We start from the raw sequence: 13,767 nt of genomic DNA, 5'->3' as shown, positions 1-13,767 counted from the left end.
CAGGTTCAGTGGATCTTCCAGTTTTATCAACATAAATGCCAAGATGTGTATCTAATCTGATGCTGACTTGGCCTTATTTGCACTCCCTGGCAAATGTTTAATTTTGTGGAAAAACAATATTGAAAATGTTGCCACCTAGTGGAGACAAAGAGGGGTGGGATTTTTCAAACTGGACCATGACAAAAGTCCATCAGGATAAAGTATTTTTTGTTACGCAATTAAAGACTCATATCTTTTGCCTGATGCAACATATTTCCAAACATGATCAGTCTTTCCAAATAAAAATATATCTCTCTTAACTAGAAATCTGATTTACAATACACATAGTCAAAGGTTCCCAGTCAGAGAGCAATGAGTTAACCAAAGACAGACGACCATGACTGCCAATGGCCATGAAAGTAAAACTTCATTCTGGGCAGCACCTGTGGAAACAAAGTCAATGGCTCAAACATGAAAAACATGGATGTTAATCTCCTTATGTTTGTCACAGTCTCCTCGAGGAATGTATTCTTAGGTAGCAACTGAATGACAAGTGCATTTTAGGAATACAAATTGAAGAAACTCAGATGAGCATGTGTGTTTAGAGATGCCATGGGTCATTTTCATAGTTTTGAAACCAGATAGAGAAAAATAAGTGTCAAAAAATACTCTCAGGAGTACTCATATAAAAATAAGATGACATGAAACTTAACACAGGGGCACACTGTCAAGTTTCCTGTTTCTACTTGACCAACAAGTTCTAAAATACATAAATGATCAAGTATCTGATACAACCCAATAAAAAAAATACAAGAAAAGAATATGAACTCTCCACTATCTGCGATAATATGTTGATTTCTTTTTTGTAAAGGCGTGATCTTTTTTAGGAATCTTTCAGTCAGGTTTTCCGAGCCCCCAGGACACTGGCAGAGGTCACTCGCAATAACAACTTCAAGATCAACAGCACAGTTTGGGCACGTGTCGAGGGCATATAAATAGAATATTTACTATGTGACACGAAAGACACATCACAGAGAGGGGACACAACCTGGGAACACCAGAGCCTGGTTTGAAATGTCCAAAATAAATTCTGACTCTAAAGCAAACTTGAGATTGCATCTGAATGCAGTTGGAACCGTCCAAAAGGATTGCACAGAGTAAAAATAGCCTAATTGATGAATTATGGGTTGTTGACTAAAAAGAGGAGTTTGTGGTGATAAAAAAGAGGGAACATTTCATACCTATGTCAACAGGTCACTTCATCAGGACTGCATGATTGATGACACACCGCCTCCCCCGCAGAACACGTCATCGTAACCGTCAGATTGTGAGGTTCCCACCTGTCCCTGACATGGAAAGTTGCGTATCATGCCAAAGTCAGGACCAGGAATAGCCTGTAAAAAGAGGAGGGAGGAGCAAATGGGCGAAGCAGATGTTTTTACCCATTTGTTATTCTTCGCCAACAACTTGGACTTGTTTTTTTTTTTTACATATAGGTTGCTGTATACAATACAGTTTGAAAAATAGTTACCATAGACTTTGTACAGGAGTACGGTCTGTCAGTCTTTATTTTGTTATAGCCTTAATATTTTTACATTTTCATCTTATTATATAATATAATATTTACATTTTGTATTTATTCAGTGCACTTGAGGAAGATTGCCTCCAATTTCGTTGTAGCCTACAGTGTACAATGACAACAAATATATTCTATTCTATTCTACGTTTGTTACCTGTACTGGGGCCAATGACAGCTTCAGAGATGGTCACCTCTGCATTTACAAATACATTTAAATGTAATATCTGACTGTTTTTCTTTAGATCAATGTTAATGTATTAAACAATATTATGAATCAGAAGTATTTGCTGAAGAAAAAATAAATAAACGCGAGAATTGATTGAAAATGGACTGCGCGCGTTCTCCAGCTTGCTTTTTGATTTGTCTCGTGCATTTCCAATTCAGACGAGCACACGTGAACATACATGTTCAACAGGTTAACAACGTGAAGGTAAAAATTGGTGCGGACATGTTCTACTAAAATCTAAAGACTACGATAAAGGTGTCTTTCGTTTAAGTTTTGCTAGACATTATGTGACTTTAAGTGCACACACAGTCACATTGTTGTGGCGTAAATTCCAAGACCTGTCAATCTGAATTTTCACTTCAACCCAATTTGAGTTAGCTAAGCTAACGCTAAATTAGTAGGCAAAGTGTCTCGGAAACTGTTAGCTACGCAGTATATTTCTAATTTACTGGTTTTAGTGTTTCTAATTTTATACATTATAATAATGAATATACGTGTCATATTTCTTTATTGTTTGCAAGATATAGAATGTCGACTTTGAGTTTCTATTGACATGGCTGGCTAGCTAGCTAGCGAGATACAACCAATGGCAGAAACTGACATGCACTATTAAACTCAACTAACGCTAGGTAGCAAGAATATACATTTTCTTCTCTCTCACCTTTGAATTGCAGACACCGACTAAGATTTAGCAGAAATGGTAACTGCAGTGCAAAGCTTGATATCCAGGCTGTTTACACCTTTATGGAGGAGAGTGGAGCAAGATGAAGATGTTTTAGGTGCAGGTATGACACCAGAGGCCTACTTGTGGGATCGTACTCGTGGGATTAACCCACATTGTTCGAGCATTTTCAGGCCTTCTGACAAACCGTAACCAAATACTACTCTGTGTAACCTGTCCACATAAATATTGTTGGCCTATGATTGACACACACACAAAACAACATGCTCGCTCACTTAATAATTGTGCCTTTGCCAGCTATGGAGGAGATCCGGCACCTGCGAGGCAGTGTGGTGTCCCAGCTGTGCCTAGACTATGGCATGATAGACGACGCCGTGTACTTCACCTCCAAAGAGGTCCTGGGCGGGGTGCCACTGCGGGTTGGGGACAGGGTCAACGGCATAGCGGTACGGGACGGGTCCCACGGAGGATGGCGGGCACTACGGGTGAGAGCTTCTGAAGCACTGCCCGGTGCCTTTGTCCCGACATCCTGTTTCCAGTCTGGAGAGGTTATTAAGAAATGTGGCTGATGAGACTGTTCCTTGATTGACCATTGAAATCCTGTTTGAACTTTGCACTTCAGATCCTTGATCTTCTGCTGTATTTTCAATATGCACCATTTGTACGTGGCTTTAGATGAAAGCATTTGCCAAATGAATAAAGGGTTTCAAATGTATGAATCACGGAGAGGAAAGGTATGATAAAGTCACACTCGGGAGTGTCGTAGTTGACTGGCGACCGTCCCATCGTGCAGGTGGAGAAGAGCGCAGACGCCTGGGAGGATGGGGGCGGAGCCTCCCTGGAGAAGGACTGCAGCAAGCTCCACCCCCTGATTGGCACGGTAACGTCATTGAACCGCGACGGAGGCTTCATCAACCAGACCACCTTCTTTCCTCGCCACGCTCTCTGTGAAGGTGACGCCAACCCGTGGTAGAATTGTGTTCATGCTTATGGATCCATAAGTATGGGAGTTTCCACATGGGTACACTTTTAGATAGAGATGCACGCATTTCTGTAAGTATTGATTGGCTGCCATGTGGGACCTTTACCCTATGCTCTCTGTGTTGAGGTTAGGTTTTGAGCCAATGAAAGGAGACTGGGTCCAGGCCCAGTACTTCATCAGTCCCACACAGTGGAGCACACAGGCCTCCGTGGTGTCCCCTTTGCGCTACCGTCGCCTTGACCAGGTCAGCCCCTCTACGAGAGCCTGGAGAACGTACCCGCGTCTGTGCACAGCGGTCACCAGACGTTCTTGAAACGTGCAGGAGATGCTAGAGAGCCAGGAAACGAGTTGTCACTGGAACATCAAAAGGTCTCGTCTGCAGAGAAATCAGTGGTGTCCTTTCCCCTCCAGGTGCGCGTGTCCAGTGTGTTTGGCCGCAGCGGGGTGGTGGAGGACAGCGTGTTCTTCAGCCTGGACTCGGTCATGCTCCCGGCCAACTACCGTCCCTCGCCTGGGGACCTGGTGAGCCTGGTGGTGGTGGAGAGCAGCCAGTCCTTCTACTGCTGGAGGGCTCTCTGCATGGCCCCCAGCGAGCACGGGTAAGCAGCCTCCTGGAGGGTACGCCTACGCACACACACACACACACACACACACCAGGGCTCCATACAGTACTAACTCTACACACTGAACACCACAGAACGTGATCTTGGCCTTGTCCGGATCCCAAAAGACGCACTGAATCTGTCTTATCCGTTATTGGTGAGATGAGATTGGTGAATTGGAAGCGTTTTGTCAGATCATTTGTGGCTACCAAATACAGACTGTCCATTGACCCTGACCGTGAAATACTGCTGTACTTTCTGTATGCTATGTTCTAACTATTTGTTCCGTACCTCTGTTTGGATAAAAACATCTGCTAAATCAATTAAATATAATGTGGTGATGGGTCATTCTTTTGCCCGATAGTGTCAACGCTTTAAGCTCGGAGCCCGAGGCAGAGATCAAGAACCTGCTAGAAGATAAGGGGGGCCTGGAGGTCACCAAGAACACCCACTTTGGGGCTCTGATGCTGGGAGAGACCAGAGAGCTGGTGTTCTGGATACAGTGAGTTAGCCTTGGCTTCTCTGTATTTCATATATATATATATACATACATACATACATACATACATACATACATACATACATACATACATACATACACACACACACACACACACACACACACACACACACACACACACACACACACAGTACCAGTCGAAATATGTCCAAACTTTTGACTGGTACTGTATATTCAAGAATGGGGAAGTAAGCATTCTCCTTTTACCCTGATTTCTCAAATCTTTCTTGACAGGAACAAAGGGTCAACAGCCCACCTTCTAAAGTGTTGTGAGTTAGGAGGTTGGGACTCTGAGGAACAGTTCACCTTGAGCCCTGTGAAAAAGCCAAACTCTCTGGAGCTGAAGAAATGTGTTCAACCGAAGCCTGCTATCACACCGAGCCTCTATGGGAGCTTCCAGGGCTCTCCACACACTTACCTGCCCAGTATACTCAAGCCCTTGCTGGGGCCTGCCCTCTACCCGTTGGCCAGGCTTCCGGGGCCTACTGAGCTAGCCACTGGGGATGGGAGGCAGGAAGACGAGATTGATGGAGATATCACGGAAGAGAGAGTTCATGAGCCTGCTGTAAGGACTGAGGAGAGAGAGGTGGAGATTGCACCAGGGGAGAGGCAGCCTGTCAAAGTGGGCTGCAGAGCCAAGTAGGTCCCATTCAACGCCCACTATTAATCTTACGTAGATAGTGCCTGTTTAGATCTCTGGCGGATTATAATGACGGCAGAAGTCACCCATAACCTTTCCTATATCTCTTATGATGTTCTCCGACAACCATTTGAACGCCAGCGGTCGGGAGCATTTGATTGTAAATCAAGAGTTCACATTTCCTCCCCCTCTGGTACGTTGCTTTGGATTGAACTGTCTGCTAAATGCATTCACGTCGTCATGATTCCCGTGCAGGAACCTGGGCAGCTGCGCCGAGCTGCTGCTGCTGCACTTCTCCTCCTTCACCATCGGGCGGCGCCTGGAGGTCACGGTGGGGAGCGTGGAGGAGAGCCTGATTCAGCCCAGCGCCCCCTACAGCTCTGCCTTCGCCAGCCCTCCGCAGCCCACGCCGCCCGCACAGGCCGCCCATGTGGTCACTGTTACGGCCGGACCTGGTCCCACTCTAAGGTGACCTACAGCAACTTGACTGGGGACACGCAATGCTAGTTTTACTACTTAACTACTTTTTATTAGAAATGGCGACACCGCTTCAGTTCATTCTCTCAAGCGATTATTCAATCCTATTTTGTCACAAGATCAGGTCGTTCGTGTCGAGACGAATCCGTCTCCAGCCTTTTCCAAATCTGCGATTGTGTGCTTTGACAGGCCTTTGAAGCGCCACCTGCCTAACTTCCTGGGTTCCTACCCTGTGCCCCAGAGTCTGAGAGACTGTGTGGAGGCCCAGCGGGATGTGCTGGTGGCTCAGCCCTGTCTGGGAGCGGTAAGACACGTGCACTACTCACTCTGCCTTGCGCACCGATTGGATCAAAAGTGTTTGCTAATTGAACAAAGTGTCATGTAACCCAACCACGCAGAAACAACAGATCTTCAACGTTCAGTGATATGAACGAGCTGTCGGTTTATCCCAACAGTTCCTGTGACATCCCGGCACCCACTTCCACATTCCCCCTCCCAGTCTCTTTTCCTCGTTTCCCCCCCCTCCTCCTTCTCTTCTCCAACCCCTCCTGCCGCTATCCTCCTTTCCCTACCCTGCCCTGGCCCTGGCCTGACGTGTTTTCTTCCGCCTCACCACCACCACCAGCTCCTCCCATGGTTCTCCCCTTCTCCCTCCCAGACCCTGTCCCAGGCCAACGCGCGCGAGCGCTTCTCCACCCTGCTGTGGCTGGAGGAGCTGCAGGCCGAGCACGAGCTCCGAGATTTCCACCTCACCGGCGCCCTCCTGAGGAGAGGCGCGGTCTACCTGCACCTGGAGGTGCTGGGGCTGGCGGAAGGCAGGCCCAGTCTCTTCATAGGTCTGGGGCCCGCGCTGCAGTTTCCATTTTGACTGTGTTCATAGTCTGTGTTTTGTAGTCGTTTGTTTTCAACATGGGAACCTACTTCCTGAGCAGATGGTACACACGCTTTCACATTTCAATTTTTTTGTCATTTAGCAGAGGCTACATTTCATCCAAAGCGACAAACAAATAGTGCATATATAAAGTATTGCGGCAGATTCAATATCAGAAGTGCATAGTTCTAACGGTATTCATGTGGTCGGAGACAATGAACGGTCTGTGTTTACTAGCCGTGGTGTATCTTAGTTACCAGGCACGGTGAACCATGATAATATCTTGTGTACTGTGCAGCAATGTCTCATCATAAGTGCCACACGATCTCATTTCATGGGTGCAGTCTCTTGCCAGATCCAGGATCTCCAGCTCACGTTAGCGCCACTGATAAGCGCATGCGAATCGTTTAGCATTTACCTTGAGTGGCTACGTTAATGTTAATGAGTGTCTCTTAAAGATAAGCTCATGCTAATGGTTAGCTTTGACTTCAATAGCTAGACTAATGTTAATAGGTGCCTTCAGATGCTAAGCAAGTGGTTACCTTTGAGCTAATGCTAATGGATACATACTTGTAAGCCTGTTTAGTAATGGAGACTAATTGTTGAATCCATTTGGGTGTGGGTGTGTGTGTTGTGTGTCCTCTCCAGGTGACAGAGTGTCATTGAAAAAGTGGCTTCCCGGAGGCGTGGTTATGGATTACATTAGTTATGTGACAGAGGTACTGGAAAATATATTGATCTTTTTTTACCCTGGCTCGTCGCTGCTTTGTCCCTATTGTACAACCTTTTTTTCCAAACCCATCTGTTGTCGAGTGCAGATCCACGATGAGGATGTGAGCCTGCGAGTGGATAAGGAGTTCCACCGCACTTACCTAGGAGAGCCTTTAGACGTGGAGTTCACCTTTAACAGGTACATGTGTGTCGGGGAGCGTCTGGCATCGTTGCAGGTTATGTTTTTGTCACGTGGTCTGCATGTGTTGTGGTCCTTCAGCTACTGTTTCCTGTGCAGGTTGACCATGAGGAGATGTCACCTTGCAGTCAACCAGACCAAGAACTTTGGAGAGAATGGTGTGCCAGGGTTACACTGGGTTTAAATAAGATTCTCACTCCTGTAAAAAAATAAACGAAAACGAATCACATTACAGGGTGATTTGAACCTGCGACCTCTTGATCAGTCAGTCAAGTGCTCTAACCACTGAGCTCTGTCCTCCTTGATCACTTCTAGTTCTCTTTAGCTGCCTGGTCTCTCCAGAGCCAGAGTGACGATGCTCTCTCCCCTCCCTGTGTCCAGTGTTCTTCCCCAGGTCAGTCATGGTTCAGGCCCCTCAGTGGAGAGGAGAGTGGGGGCCGGAGGAGACCAACGCAGAGGACCAGATTCTCACCAACCCCGAGGTGAGTGAGTACCCGGAACAGACACACCCAGGCAGAGGAGCAGGGAAAGGGCTTGGCGTGGAGGCCTCTGACGGCTGCTCTGGAGAGGAGGGAGCTGACCAGCACGGGCGAGACCGCCGACGGCCAAACCTTTGCCCGACTGTCCTACATTCCATCTCTCCCATGCAGGGAACGCCCGGCCAAAACGCAAAGGAGATCCCTGTCGACGTGACGTCCAAGGCCACTCAGACCAAACCAGGTGACCAGTCTGTCCTCACAACTCCAGCCCCACAGGTGTACTCCCCAGTGCCCGTCACTGACCCTCCCACAGCATGCGGTACCCTGACCAGACCCGTGTGTTCTCCTAGACTCGGGCCAGAAGGCCGTGACCATCCCCAAGCCAGGCCAGTTCTTCAACCGCCACCTCAACCCCTCTCAGAAGGAAGCGGTGGAGAGGATCCTGTCTGGGGAATGTCGGCCCACGCCCTACATCCTGTTTGGACCTCCTGGCACAGGGAAAACGATCACACTCGTAGAGGCTATCCTGCAGGTAGGGACGCTCCCTGTCATGCGGCCACCATGGGAATTCTGGTCCGAGTTGTAATTCTGCCGTTGGTTTTTTATTTATTTGTGAAATATAATTTGTGGTGTTTAATCTGGAGCTCTTTCAAAGTACAAAACGCTGCTGCTAGTCTGTCCCCTGCGTACGCACTGTGGTAAAGTGATTGAGCTGTTATTGTTGCACTGTTGCATTGCTTTAGTTCACCCTGTCTGGTAGCTGACATGTGGTTACTCTGCCATGTGGCTGGCAAATTACAGACTACCGTCAAAGTACTGTCAAACACTCGTAATAGTAAACGATGCCCTTCTGATCCTTGATCTCCTTCAGTACTTTCTGGACGCACCCCTTGTTTGTCTCTTTGGATCAAAGTGCTGTGATTATGGTGTCAGTTGTACGTGATCGTCCTGGGTGTGTCTGGTCCCAGGTGTACCACCGTCTGCCCTCGAGCCGGGTCCTGGTGTGCACGCCCTCCAACAGCGCGGCCGACCTCATCTGCCTCCGTCTCCATGACAGCGGCTTCCTGCACGCCGCCAGCCTGGCTCGCGTCAACGCCTCCTGCAGGCAGGAAGAGGTAGTTGCAAAGCCAGCGTGAAATGCATCATGGGGTTTGTAGTCTCAGCCCTGGCATGACTGATGTTTTCAGTCCCCACGCGAGATGTTGGTGTTGTCGCACTGTGCCGGTTAAATACAGACCGTTCCTTGACTGACCAGCAAAATACCGTTAGAACTTTGCACTTCTGATCCATGATCTTCTGCATGTTGCTTTGGATAAAGGTGCCTGCAAATAAATCAAATGTAAAGTGAATATTTGTCCCAGTCCATGTCAGATGTGCTGAAGCAGTACTCGAGGGCAGGGGAAGACATCCGTCACGCCTCCTTCCACAGGATCGTGGTCAGCACCTGCTCCAGCGCCGGAATGTTCTACCAAATAGGACTCCAGTAAGGACAGTTTAGATGGAGACCTACCTCAGATTACTGCCACTATTATTGTCAATATTCCTCTGTAAAGCATGTTTGGGTTTGAAAAAAGGAGCTATATAAATGTTGTTGTTTGTTATTAATTTTATTATAATTAGTAGTATTAGTATTGGGCAGTGAAGCTGCCAGCTGTTGTAAATCTGCGGTCCTGTGTTTCCCCAGGGTGGGTCACTTCACCCATGTGTTTCTGGACGAGTCAGGTCAGGCCACAGAGCCCGAAGCCCTCATCCCCATGGGTCTGGTGTCAGAGAGAGACGGGCAGGTCTGGAACACACACAGCTTCAGCACCTCTGGACACCACTGTGTTTGATGTTGTACTCATCAGGAACACTTCTGGTCCTTGATCTTCTGCTGTACTTTGTAGATGTGCTTATTTGTATGACGCCTTAGATAGAAGCGTCTATGAAATGAATGAAAATGTACTTAGAAAACCTCGTGCAACATTACCGTGACTGTAAAGACCGGCCCTAGCCCTGTTCCATGCTCTTCTAGCGATGTGAAGTTACGGCTGCTCCACCTTCTAGATCATTCTGGCTGGGGACCCTTGCCAGCTGGGCCCAGTGGTGAAGTCCAAACTGGCGTCAGCGTTCGGCCTGGGGGTGTCTCTGCTGGAGAGACTGATGGCCAACCCACTGTACTCCCGAAAGGAGTGTGGATACAACCCAATGCTGGTGAAGACACACTGTTGCATCCATTTACCATATACCTAGAAATACACATACCAGATATACAGATGTATACCATATGCCAAATATCCACATATTAAATTCTTCATGAAATAAACTATTCTATGGATGACTACATTTAAGTGAATTATAGTTAAAATGGCCCTCAAATGAAATTAGGGGATCTGTTATGTTTGAGTCATGCACTAACTGCCTGTTGGTACTGCCTTCATCTCCCAGGTCACCAAGCTGGTGTACAACTACCGTTCCCATGAGGCCTTGCTGGCGTTGCCCTCTAGAATGTTCTACGATGGCGAGCTGTGTGTGCGGTCCCAGAGGGCTGTGGTGGACTCCCTCTGCCACTGGACTCACCTTCCCACCAAAGGCTTCCCCCTTCTCTTTCACGGGGTCAGGGTAGGTAGCTGGCAGGTGGACTCCCCCCGCCCCTCCCCCCCCCTCTGTCCTCTCGCTTCGTCTTTGTTTTCAGACTCTCGGGCCTAGCCACAGGCCAAACGTACACCAGCAACATCACATCCTGAATCACATACGCCCTCCTTCTCATCTCGCTTTTCTCCTCGTCCTCTGTTTCTCTGTCCTTCTCGGTCTTTCCTTCTCTCTCTCTCACGGTGTCTCAGGGCATGGAGATGAGAGAGGGCAGGAACCCGTCGTGGTTCAACCCAGGGGAGGCCGTGCAGGTGATGCTGTACTGCTGCCAGCTGGCCAAGAAGCTCTACAACCCCGTGAACGCCTCGGACATTGGCATCATCGCCCCCTACAAGAAGCAGGCAAGAACACCTCCCCGACTTTCCCGGACGCGCCAACGTGGCGTTGACACGCGCGCCGCCGGGCGAGCGCATTCCTCCCTCTTCAGTGCTGCGCTGGCGCCAGGGTGTATACTAGTGTAGTACACGGGTAGCTTGTGTCCTAGCCTAGTGTGTTCTCTCCCCCCACATCTCCAGGTGGAGAAGATCCGAGTGTTGCTGCACGGGGTGGGTCTGTCTGACATCAAGGTGGGCTCGGTGGAGGAGTTCCAGGGACAGGAGTTCCTGGTCATCATCCTCTCCACGGTACACACACACACACACACACATGGCCTCTCACATACACACCCCTCTCCCACACACACGCACGTATAAGTGTTGCTGCCGTCCACATTTTGGAGGCGGTGTCTCGTCACGAGTGTGGCCGTGGCTCGAGTACCGTATGTGACGGCACGTGACGCGTGCTCAACAGCAGGATATGTCATTCCCCTCCCAAATGTCCCCCCCCCCTCCTGGGGATGAATAACGTGCCGTCTGACGGGAGCGCGTGACGTCTCCCCGCGCAGGTGAGGTCTAGCGAGGCCAAGGAGGACGACATCCAGAGTGTGCTCGGTTTCCTGACCAACCCCAAGCGCTTCAATGTGGCCATCACCCGGCCCAAAGCCCTGCTCATCGTAGTGGGGAACCCACACGTCCTCATCAAGGTGAGACATGTACACACACACACGCCGTCTCTCTCACACACACGCGCACCGCCTGAGACGAGAATCTTTCTCCGGTCTTTGCCTATACTGAACGTTATAGTGTGGGCTAAATGATAATTGTGTGTGTTTGTGTAGGATGCATGCTTCAGTGCTCTCCTACAGTACTCCTTTGACAATGGGGCTTTAGTGGGCTGCGACCCCCCTCCCTCTCTGAGGACTTCACACAGGTATGCCAGATGGTCTGGGTGCTCCCCAGAGCAGCCCAGACAAACGCACACACACACACACACACACACAGCTCCAGTATACAGCAGTGTCTGTAGCTACAGTATGAAGCACGACATCAGGGTTCACGCTGGCTCCTTTCTTTCCTCTCCTGTCCAGAGCTTCAAATAAGAAGTCCTAAGAGAGAGAGAGACCCTCACCAAGCCAACCAACATTCCTTATCGTTCTTCCATCTTTCCTTTACCGTGACTTGGCTTTTTCCACATTGGTCCTGCACAGAAAACGACATCGCGCGACTACGTTTCTTCGAACTGTGTGGGAATGCTTCGATTGTAGATATCATGTTGTCCACTGGGTGGCGGAAATAAAGATGACTAGACATCCTCTGTGCAAGAGTGTGGTTTCAATGGCTAATGGGTGCATAGTGTGTACAAAGAACCCAGGATTAGTCCAGAAGAAAGAATGCGTCTGAACTACTGAGCTATATTATGAGTATGAGAGTCATTCAAACAAGTGGTGTTCCATTTGGAAACGGCACACTCGCATCTGTTGTTCATGTCGCGTGTCCCTCCCCAGAGCCATGTGGATCTCCAGGGCCAGGCAGGGAGGGAGGGGACGGGGGAGGGATGTCTGAAACACCTTGGTGGGGTACGCTGCGTCTGGGCGCAGGCCCCCAGACTGGATGTGACGACCGAGTGCTAGTGACAGTCTGAGCAGCTGTCAGGACTGCTGGAGCCCAAGAGAGAGGAGGGAAAAGGGGGGTGGGGGTATTGTATCATTCAGTCAATAGTGGGCTAATGAGAAGGGAGGAGACTGCTTTTATCTGCATGTACCATGCCCCCCCCCCCCCCCCACACACACACACACACACACCTATGTCTTTGATGTAGGCCTCAGGTGACATATGGCTGTGATTCATAGCTGGTTGTTGTGGCTCATATGTTAGCATCCATGTGGCTTTAACGTTCACATCCGGGTTGTCTTTTCAGTACAACTGCGTGAATCCAGGACTTCAAAGTTTGATTGACCTAATGATAATGTCGATTGAATTCGCAGACACTTTCTACGGGGTGGTAGAGACACCAGAGAGCCACAACCCTCATTGTAGCTTTCTCCCACAGTTGGTGGTGTTGTGTGAATACATCTGAATGTTTGTGGTTCAGTATCTTGGATACTGAATAGATTCCTGGATTTGACTGGATCTTTGGCGAGAGCAGACAGTCCTGGACACACAGGTGCCCGGCCACAGTAGTCTGTAATGGAGGCTAGGGCAGGCCACACATTACCAACACAAACCCAGCGTCTACAGCAGGGCAGGGGGGCCATTAGGCAGAGAAAACAACTCCCTCTGAGGTGATGGTAGGGGGGAGCTAGTTAAACGTGTGGCCCCATTGTTCTCCCAAATTGGTCTGCGGCTCTAATTGCCCAGTTAGGCCCCTCTCCGTAGCTCCCACTGGCTCTCCCCGTCTCCCCCAGACCCGGGCTGTAAAGGCAGGCAGTGAGGCTGGGGCCGCTGGAGAGCTGGCAGCAGACAGGACTGTAGGAGAAGGGCCAGCCAGACGGGAGGGGGGTTCTCAGGGCTGGCACGGCGCGTCTGCAGCCCCCTCGGCCTTCTGTGGGAGTCCAGGCTCTCACGCACTCTCCAGATCCCCCTCAGGCACTTGACGAGATAGACATCTAAACACGGAGACAGACGGAATCCGCGGAGCGCCGTCGAGGTACCGTAGTGTCCCGCCGCTGAGTCGCCTTGAGATGATGGGACTGGCAAGAGACGGAAGGGGGGAAAGCCAGAGCCAGACATGTCATTGGTAGCTGTGCCTGGATCAAGAGTGTGACAGAGCTCAGATGGTGGGACAATCGGGCTGCAAGTGTTTGTTGAAAACATGCTTGTTAAAAATGAAAAGAAAAAGGCGTCAAATGACGTTTGCTGTGTTTTATGTTGT

The 13,767-nt window shown here is 49.3% G+C and overlaps 1 protein-coding gene across 1 annotated transcript; it reads left to right on the top strand.

Moving 5' to 3' along the window:
- Positions 1-2,765: 2,765 nt before the first annotated feature.
- mov10l1 (Mov10 like RISC complex RNA helicase 1) lies at positions 2,766-13,313 on the top strand. Its single transcript, XM_047033470.1, has 25 exons — positions 2,766-2,951; positions 3,260-3,419; positions 3,580-3,692; positions 3,860-4,047; positions 4,415-4,552; positions 4,805-5,209; positions 5,466-5,678; positions 5,877-5,991; positions 6,346-6,523; positions 7,207-7,277; positions 7,377-7,468; positions 7,568-7,626; positions 7,850-7,950; positions 8,119-8,188; positions 8,298-8,479; positions 8,916-9,062; positions 9,309-9,430; positions 9,632-9,731; positions 9,994-10,140; positions 10,375-10,548; positions 10,770-10,919; positions 11,094-11,201; positions 11,462-11,599; positions 11,735-11,826; positions 13,301-13,313. Exons 1-25 carry the CDS (start codon positions 2,766-2,768, stop codon positions 13,311-13,313), a joined length of 3,462 nt encoding a protein of 1,153 aa, XP_046889426.1.
- Positions 13,314-13,767: the final 454 nt, after the last annotated feature.

The sequence above is a fragment of the Hypomesus transpacificus genome, chromosome 14 (genome assembly GCF_021917145.1).
Source record: "Hypomesus transpacificus isolate Combined female chromosome 14, fHypTra1, whole genome shotgun sequence".
Taxonomy (NCBI): domain Eukaryota; kingdom Metazoa; phylum Chordata; class Actinopteri; order Osmeriformes; family Osmeridae; genus Hypomesus; species Hypomesus transpacificus.
This window is presented reverse-complemented; position numbering and strand designations above follow the sequence as displayed.

Coding starts and splice junctions, on each gene's coding strand:
- mov10l1 (XM_047033470.1), top strand. CDS start 2,766: ATGGAGGAGATCCGGCACCTGCGAGGCAGTGTGGTGTCCCAGCTGTGC. Junction 3,693..3,859: donor GCTACCGTCGCCTTGACCAG/GTCAGCCCCTCT, acceptor TTTCCCCTCCAG/GTGCGCGTGTCCAGTGTGTT. Junction 5,992..6,345: donor CTCAGCCCTGTCTGGGAGCG/GTAAGACACGTG, acceptor TCTCCCTCCCAG/ACCCTGTCCCAGGCCAACGC.